The sequence below is a fragment of the Triticum aestivum genome, chromosome 7D, assembly GCF_018294505.1.
Source record: "Triticum aestivum cultivar Chinese Spring chromosome 7D, IWGSC CS RefSeq v2.1, whole genome shotgun sequence".
NCBI classification, from domain to species: domain Eukaryota; kingdom Viridiplantae; phylum Streptophyta; class Magnoliopsida; order Poales; family Poaceae; genus Triticum; species Triticum aestivum.
The window spans coordinates 54921335-54930200 of record NC_057814.1 but is presented as its reverse complement, the minus strand read 5'-3'; the positions used below and the strand labels follow the sequence as shown (position 1 = coordinate 54930200).

The 8866-nt window shown below is 40.6% G+C and overlaps 1 protein-coding gene across 11 annotated transcripts; it reads left to right on the top strand.

Moving 5' to 3' along the window:
- The first annotated feature begins 2134 nt into the window (after nt 1–2134).
- LOC123166812 (disease resistance protein PIK6-NP) lies at nt 2135–8435 on the top strand. 11 transcript variants are annotated; one of them, XM_044584621.1, is made up of 5 exons: nt 2135–2257; nt 2409–2523; nt 2614–2657; nt 2763–3602; nt 5143–7896. In XM_044584621.1, exons 4-5 carry the CDS (start codon nt 2779–2781, stop codon nt 7112–7114), a joined length of 2796 nt encoding a protein of 931 aa, XP_044440556.1. In that variant the 5' UTR covers nt 2135–2257; nt 2409–2523; nt 2614–2657; nt 2763–2778; the 3' UTR covers nt 7115–7896. The 11 variants fall into 11 exon arrangements, with proteins under 11 accessions (XP_044440556.1, XP_044440554.1, XP_044440555.1 ...); XM_044584619.1 differs by having other exon boundaries at nt 2754–3602; XM_044584620.1 differs by having other exon boundaries at nt 2587–2657; nt 2754–3602.
- Nucleotides 8436–8866: the final 431 nt, after the last annotated feature.

The window sequence follows — 8866 nt, the reverse complement described above, 5'->3', positions numbered from 1 at the left end:
TGGTGCCGTCGATTGACTTAAATAGCCGGGCTAGGCACTACACGGCCTGCCGTAGCTGGGCCACGCGGCGTGACCTGCCCGACGAAGGAGACGAGCTTCGGACCGTCGAGTTTCAGGGCATTTCTGGCCGGGACCCCTTCGTCAGTCCTACGTGGCGGGTGTGCCTCAGCACCCCCATATCCACCCCATATTTGGGCTGCATATGAGGGGTGCCGGTTAGGCCGAGTGTTTGAGGCCCGTTTGAGGCGTCTATCTAGGTCGAAAAATCATGACCGGTCAATGACTAGGCGGTCCGCCCGAGTGTTTAAGGAGGGTTAGGGACGCCCAACTGTAGATGCTCTGATCGAATCGAACTTGGCACCTCACTATTCACATAGCGCGCTTCAACCACTCGGATAGATTACCACCTCTAACTACAAACTTTGTTTTCCAGGTTCTATTATTTCTCCAGTTCACGAAGCCCCTGGTTTTGGAAGCATCCCAATCTGGTTTTTATCTTTTTTTTTGGAATTTTTTAGGTTTTCCATTTTCTTTTTACATTTTATTTTTCTTTTGCAAATACTTGAACTTTTTTGAATTTGGTTTTAAAATTAAAAAATTGTTTTCCAAATTCATGAACTCTTATAAAATTGGTTAAATTTTTTAAATGTAAGAACTTTTTTTAATATCGATGATTTTTTTTCCAAATTGGTAAAACCAATTACAAAATCGGTGAATTTTTATAAAATCAATGAACTCTAAAAAAAACATGAACTTTATTCCAAAATAGACGAGCTTTTTTCCAAAATCAATGAACTTTTTCAAATTAGTGTACTTATCTTCAATATAGATGAATTTTCTTTCAAAATCGATGAACTTTTCTCAAATTAGTGCACTTTTCTTCAAAATCGATAAACATTTTTCATAATTATTGAACTTTTTTTAAATTCATGAACCGTTTTTTTAGTTCCATGATTGTCTTCAAATTTTGATGAATTTTTTTAAATTGATGAACTTTCTTCAAATTCAGTGAACTCTTTCAAACTTTCTACCATGCTAGTCACTTTTTTATTGCAAAAATATGATTTTGTTTAAGTACGATGTCTTTTTCAAATGGTTTACATGGGTACATAATACGTGTATGTTAATGTTATACGAAAAGAGGCATTACATAGCGTTGCTTTCGGAATGTGTACAACTAAGTGGTGCAGTGGTTGTTGTGCTGAGACTACCACGGTTAAACATACGGGTTCCAATCTCACGTCTCGCATATTGATTCCCGGAAAAAAAAGATCTTTTGGCGTCTGATTTTTGAGGTGCGTGCTGAGCCGGCCCGCTAGGCTGCGCGCGTCAGCGCCAGGAGCGCTAATTGTCGCTGAAAGCGCCGAGTAGGAGCTCCGGCGAAATAGCTAATTAAGGAGTACTCCTTACAAAGATTACTCTCACATTTTAGATTATGACAAGCGGTGTGCTGCATTTGTGCCACCTGTCGTAATTTGAGAGTTTTTTCTTTTTTCATAGATTCGTATATTCAAAACATTTTATCTCTTAAACTGTGCGTCCAAATTTTAAAAGGTTTTCACTGTTAGATTTCTCGCATCGAGATCTTCAAAATTAGATCCCATGTGGATAGGTTTTGATGAACTTTTTTTCATGAAAAAGGGTGAAAAACCGAACCGGGAGCATGGTTTTTTTCATTTCCGAAAAAGGCACAGCCATGCATGCCTCTCAAACAGAAAACACATTTTTCATTTCTCACGAAAAAAAATATAGAAAACACATTTTTTTCGGTTTCTGAGATGCAAAACCGTGCCTCTCACGAAAGCAAAATCATGCCTCTCATGAAAGCTAAGGAGAAAAACCAAAAAATCGAAAAAAACGCGTGCGGAAAAATAAACAAACAAATCCGGAGGGAGCATCCAAAGCGCGACACGTGACAGCGACTGAGAGCGCGCCACACCCGCAAGTGATCATTGTGAGGCTTCCGAAAGAGCGCTCGTCAACTAGTTGCTCTCGAGCTCCCGACCTGCGCTACCCACGGGCGCAGCTGTGGCCACAAAAAATGTTTATATGATGCACGGCCCATTTTTGTGGCCCAGGTTAGATGTTGGATGTAGTGAGGGTAGAGCGCTACGTTGGTTCATAGGAGGATCAGCGCATCCACTCATCAAACAAAAAAGGAGGATCAGCGCGTGACGAGGGAGGAGCAGTGCTTCGTTGACCCATCCCCGTTCCTCAGGACAGGTCGCTCCCCATGGTGACTGCTGCCACTTCCCAGGTCTTCCTCCTCCTCTCAACTGCTCCTCCCCCATTCCACTCCACTAGTCCCCTGCTACTCCCCTGACCCCCTGAGCAATTGCTCGAGTCCCCTCCCAATCTAGTCCCCAAATCCCGATCTCCTTACCCAGATCCTTTCTGAAATCAAGCAGTCGCAAGTCAGTATAAGTGGATCTGCAGGCTGTAGCTGCACATTCGTGAGGGGTGTCCATTTAGTTTTTGCAAGCTGCAAGCTGGGAGCAACCATTCGAAAAGCTACTGTAACAGGTATGTATGTCATATGTGGATTTAAGTTTTTTGCAATTCTATCTTGATATTTATAAATTGCAGACCACCTTTAATTCTTTATTTTAGAAGATTGCGTCCGACTGACACTGTGAAACAAGCGAGTTGGATCTAAGGTGCTGCTTCATTAATCCTTCTTTTCAGAGCGTCGATTGACGACGCAAATTTAGCTGTTCGTTGTCAGTTCATTGGACGACCTGACCTCCACGCAGAATTGCCAGGGCGAGCACGGGGGCCATGGAGGGTGCTCTGGTGAGTGTGGCGACGGGGACCCTGAAACCCGTCCTGGGGAAGCTGGCCTCTCTGATGGGCGACGAGTACAAGCGTCTCAAGGGGGTGCGCGGCGAGATCAAGTTTCTGACCGATGAGCTTACCGCAATGCATGCCTTTCTCCTGAACATGTCAGAGGAGGAGGATCCTGATGTGCAGGATAAAGTTTGGATGAATGAGGTGCGCGAGCTGTCCTACGGCATGGAGGACTCCATCGATGACTTCATGAAACATGTAGATGACAACGACACAAAGCCAGGTAGCTTCACGGAGAGGATCAAGAACTTGTTGGGGAAGATGAAGACTCGCCATCGGATTGCAAACGAGATCCAAGATTTGAAGAAACGTATCATTGAGGTGGGCGAGAGGACTGCAAGGTACACAACTCGTGATGCCTTGTCCAAAACCGTCAATGTGACCGTTGACCCTAGAGCTCTTGCAATCTTTGAGCATGCCTCAATGCTCGTCGGAATTGATGAACCGAAGGCAACGCTAATCAAACTCTTGACTGAAGAGGACGGATGTGCATCAACACAATATCAACAAGTGAAGATGGTCTCTGTCGTTGGATCTGCAGGAATGGGCAAGACAACTCTTGCAAACCAAGTGTATCAAGAGCTCAAAGGCAAACTCAAGTGTCGGGCTTTCGTGTCAGTGTCACGCAATCCAGACATCATGAATATTCTCAGAACTATTTATGGTGAAGTTAGCGGGAAACCTTATACTGACACAGAAGCAGGGAGTGTACAACAACTCCTCGCCATTATCTCCAACTTCCTTGCAGACAAGAGGTACTATCTCTACTCCTTTTTGCTTCTCGCCCTCAAATGTATACAATAAGTTATCTAGATATGTCTCATGAAAATTATATATGTAAAATAGTCACCAGAACAGTTTTCTTGGTATAATTATATTTTAATTTTGAATATTCTGCAAGAAAATGTAATGGTTAGATGTTTGTATTGTTGATGTTCAAACAACAAGTAAGATAGAATGGTGAGACCTTGTGATTATATCAACAACCAATCCTAAGAACCCTTCCCTTAATTGAATGATTTCCATGACATAGCCACTCAATTTTTAATCACGTGATCTTTGCATTTGCATGCACGCACAGGGATTCTTGGTTCAGGTCAGTGACACTATTTGATCATCATGTCCTGATCATGCATCTCCTGAACATATATACTAAAAAACACTGATATGGGGATACATAGTCTCCCATAAGCTGTCGTTTGTATTATAATTCCCATGAGCCCCAGTTGAGTATTAATATGCCTTTTTCATTATATCCAAAACATGGGGCACTCCATTTCGAGTCACCCTATGACACATACGATTTTTCGATCGTCATGTCTTGATCCATGCATCTTTTCAACATATATTCTCTCTGGTCTCTAGAAGTTGTTTTACATATAGATAGAGTCAACTTTCAAAACTCTGACTACCAAAATATCTTTTAAATTATTTAGATTACAAACTTGAAATTCATTTGTGCATTAGTCCAAAAAATGCTTTCATAATTTGTAAATTTTAAGTTCAGTTAATATATTAGAATATAGAGGGCAATGTTGTATTTTGGATAATGTGCCAATGCTAAAATTGGTGGCTTTTCGCAAATAAAAAAAGGTAATATAAAATAATTTTCCCGTCTTAATAGTGTACGCTCTTATATCGTTTTGAGGTTCCCTAGAGTTCTCAAAATGTTATAAAACAAGTTCATGAATGTCGTGTGTGATAGAACATGTGAACCTGCAAACATTCTTTTAAAATATGTCCATTTGTGGCCTGCAAAACAAATTCCTGCCTTATGACACCAAAATTTTCATTGTTTTTGTGTAAGATATAAATGGTCATATTTTTAGATAAATTTTTGCAGGTTCACATGTTATGGCATACACAACGTTTGTGATTTTTTGTTAGCTTCTAATTTTTTAGTGTAGCTCAAAAGAAGATCAGAGCTTGCGCTCTTGAGAGTAAAAAGGAGCAATATCATGGTTATTATCTCTATGCTCTGTGCAATTAATGTATCAAATCAGCTTCTATTATCGTAAATTGAGTTTGTAATTAATGTCATTTTAACACCCGTGTCAGCTTTCTCATTTATCCTTTGAATATTGTCAACGAGAAAACAAGTGCTCCTTTCATTTTTCTTTTTCTTTTGGTGCTTGTTCTATACTCTCTCCGTTCCTTTATATAATGTGTATTTGTTTTTTGATAAAATTCCACAATGTAAGGTGCCTTTGTTCTAATTCCTCCTAATTCCGTTCTTAGCCCTATAGGAAAAAGGAGTATAAAAGTCATCCTAATATCTCATAAATCCATGTGCAGCTACTTTATTGTTGTTGACGATATATGGAAGAAGGAAACATGGGATGTTATTAAGTACGCATTCCCCATGACCAGTTGTGGCATAATAATCACCACTACTCGTATGAAAGATGTCGCTAATTCATGTCAGACGTCATTCGGTGGCCATATTTATAACATAAGGCCTCTTGATATTGTTTATTCAAGACAGTTATTTCACGGAAGATTATTTAACTCCGAAGAAAATTGCCCTCCATACCTTAAAGAAGTTTCTGATCAAATCTTGAAAAAATGTGATGGGTTACCTTTGGCGATCATCGCTATATCTGGTTTGTTGGCTAACACAGAAAGAATAGAGGGCCTATGGAACCAAGTGAAAGATTCAATTGGCCGTGCACTTGAAAGAAATTCTAGCGTTGAAGGAATGATGAAGATATTGTCACTTAGTTATTTTGATCTGCCTCCTCATCTGAAGACGTGTCTCTTATATGTGAGTATATTTCCGGAGGATTCTTTTATTGGGAAGAATGATATCATAAGTAGGTGGATAGGTGAAGAATTCATTCACAAAGAAGGCAGATATACATCACATGAGATAGGAGAAAGGTGTTTTAATGAGCTCCTTAATAGGGGTTTGATTCAACCGGGGAAGACAAATGAATATGGTGAGGTAGAGAGTTGCCAAGTTCATGACACAATTCTTGATTTCATCATATCCAAGTCCATAGAAGAGAACTTCGTTACTTTACTAGGTGTTCCAATTCTGACAATTGGGACACAAAGCAAAGTCGTTCGTCGACTCTTTCTACAAGGAATTAATCAAGGAAATTCAACAATACAGCCAGCAGGTTTGGTGTTGTCCCATGTACGATCACTGGGTGTGTTTGGAGGTTTTGTGGAAATCCCTTCTCTGGAGGAATTCAAACATCTGTGTGTTCTCCACTTGAGCCATTGCCAATCATTGGAAGAACATCATCTTGAGAATATAGTGAGGTTGCCCCAGCTAAGGTACCTGAACCTCAAAAATACAGAAATAAGGAAGCTCCCAGAACAAATCGGGCGTTTAGGTTGCCTAGAGTTGTTGGACCTAAGACACACTTGTGTAGAGGAATTGCCTGCATCTATTGTTAATCTCAAAAAATTGACGCATCTTCTTGTTGACTATGGTGTTAAATTTCCTGATGGAATTGAGGAGATGCAAGCATTGGAGACATTGGAAGAGGTCAGGTTCTCCAACCAACCATTTGGCTTCCTGTCCGGCCTTGGCCAACTAAAGAATTTGAGGAATCTGGTTCTTTTCTTTGGTTTCGAAGAGTATTCTGACACTAAGGATGCAAATATGGTTGAAGAGGAGTGCATCAAATCTATCATCTCTTCCCTGTGTAAACTAGGCACCCAGGACCTTCGCTCTCTAACTATTTGGGATTGGAGCAGCCTCTTACAAGAACCTTTGTGCCCGCTTACCCTCGATAGACTTATTAACTTCTCGTTAGGCGCCCCACAGGTTCCGAAATGGGTGAGCTCCCTCAGAAACCTCCAAGAGATACACCTTATAGTGGATGAAGTCAAGCAGGATGATCTCTGCATCCTTGGGGCCTTACCCACTCTGCTCATTCTGCATCTGGAGGAAGAAACAATGTCAAACAAAAAAATCAGAGTCAGTGGTGAAGTTGGGTTCCAATTCTTGAGGATTTTTATTTATGAGGCAAATCCTCACCCGGTAGATCTGATGTTTGCGGCAGGATCCATGCCCAAGCTAGAAAAACTCGTGCTTTCTTTCCGCATAGCAGCTGGCTCTCTGGACTTTGGAATCAAGAACCTCCCCTGCCTCAGTACGGTCAAATGTAGTACAAATGCCGACGATGGCATTTTTGGAGCCATACAGACTGCCGTGGAGAGAGCAGCCAGCACACACCCCAATCACCCTAGTTTACTCTTTCGGAGAGATGTCAAATGTAGTACAAACAAGGCTCCATACTTCTCTCCTTTATGATACGCCAGTACACTGTACTCTCTCTGTTGGATAATGTATTATCTATGACATCCATGTTTTTCATATTTTACATATGACGACATGTGGAGTCCGTGTGATACAATATTGTTGAATTTGTGCTTGAATAAAACATTTTCATATGGTTGTGATTCCCTGAGTATGAACAAAGCTTTCTACAGGAAGTTTATGGTAAAAGCTCAACTTGGAAAAATATGGACACACCTTGCATGATTCAGCCGACAGAGTGCTGTCTTGTCTTACCAAAAGTTACTAGCTTATTAAGCTGCTGTTTCTCCATGATTGGCTCCTTTTTTTTCCCATCACATTTATGCAGTAAAATGTTATGCATTTCTCTTTTTACAAAATCCAATTTGTCCGTAGATAGAGAACTGATGATAGTATGTGAGCTAGGTCATACAATCCTGACTGGTCTTAGTTAAATTAGCTAGTGTACTGCCATTAATTGCTTCTTTGCCTCGGTTTAATATTATTGGGTTACCATTCGTCCTGTTAATTAATTCTCCTGACGTACAACTTAGGATAATATCCTTTTTCATTGGCTCTTTTGTCCTCGTAGTCGTCATTCTTGCTTCAACATGCTCTTTGGCAAGCCAGACATGCACCAAGCAAGCTATTGTGCCACTGGTACAGTTGGACTAAACACTTGATAAGCTCTTCCCATTAGCTCTCACAAATTAAGATGTTGTTATATATGTCTGCTTATGGTTGTTGCAGCTTAATACACGCCTCGTATGTATACATCACTGTCAATTAAATTTTGATCTTGCCGATCATTTGCAGTGGTAACAAGATCAGTACTACTAGCAGATTGGGCACTTGAGTGTTGTAACGATGTTGCTCGTGACCTTGAGACCTGGCCGATTGCTGCATTCAACAATTCCAGTACAGATTATCTACACGATGAAGTAATGGAGCACGCCAGCTCTCCTCTCTCGAGGAGACAAGTAGGCATTGGTACAAAAGTTAACAATCTGGTTCGGTTTAACTGTAGGCACTGTACTGGCGGTACGGAATCTCTTGAGCTTTGTACAGTATCCAAGTTACGTATCATTCAGAAAATGTGTGTTGTTTCTCAATAGGTAATTATTCAACATGGTTTGTGTTGCACCTTAATTTAATTAGCATCAGATTCTCGTAGCTGAAAACTTTTACCGTATAAAACTTATAGTAGCCTTTGCTCATTGTGCTCTAGTCGTTTTCGTTTTCCCTGGAGGTTCTGGTTTGTGGGATTCACAGGGAATAAGGGTCTATGTGTGGAGTCTGTCATTTGGCTTATTGGAAGTGTGTAATGTGGTGCACATCTTCATCCTTGTGGACTTTAGTGTTGTTGATAGGTAGTTGTCCTTTCCAGCTCATGTAGACCGTGCATTGTTTGCAGGTTTCCTTTTCCAATTTCAGTAGTTTGTAATGAAGACATGTGGTTTCTAGCATAGTTTTAAATAGCGGGCTATAGCGGACACTATAGCCTTTTCAGCAGGGTGCCGCTAAATGGTCGTTCTCACAAATAGCCCGCTATAGCCGAAAGTCATGTTCTGCTCCCGAGCTCATTTGAGCTTGGGATGAACAGTAAAATCGAAAAAAAATGAAAAACATTTGAAAAAATTCTGAATTTTTTTGGGTGTAAACATTGACAAAAGTTCTCACTACTTGCAAAATTTCATCCAAAAATAACATTCATACAAGTCGTGGCAAGAAAAATGAAATTAGTACTCCAAAATGTTTTTGGAAATA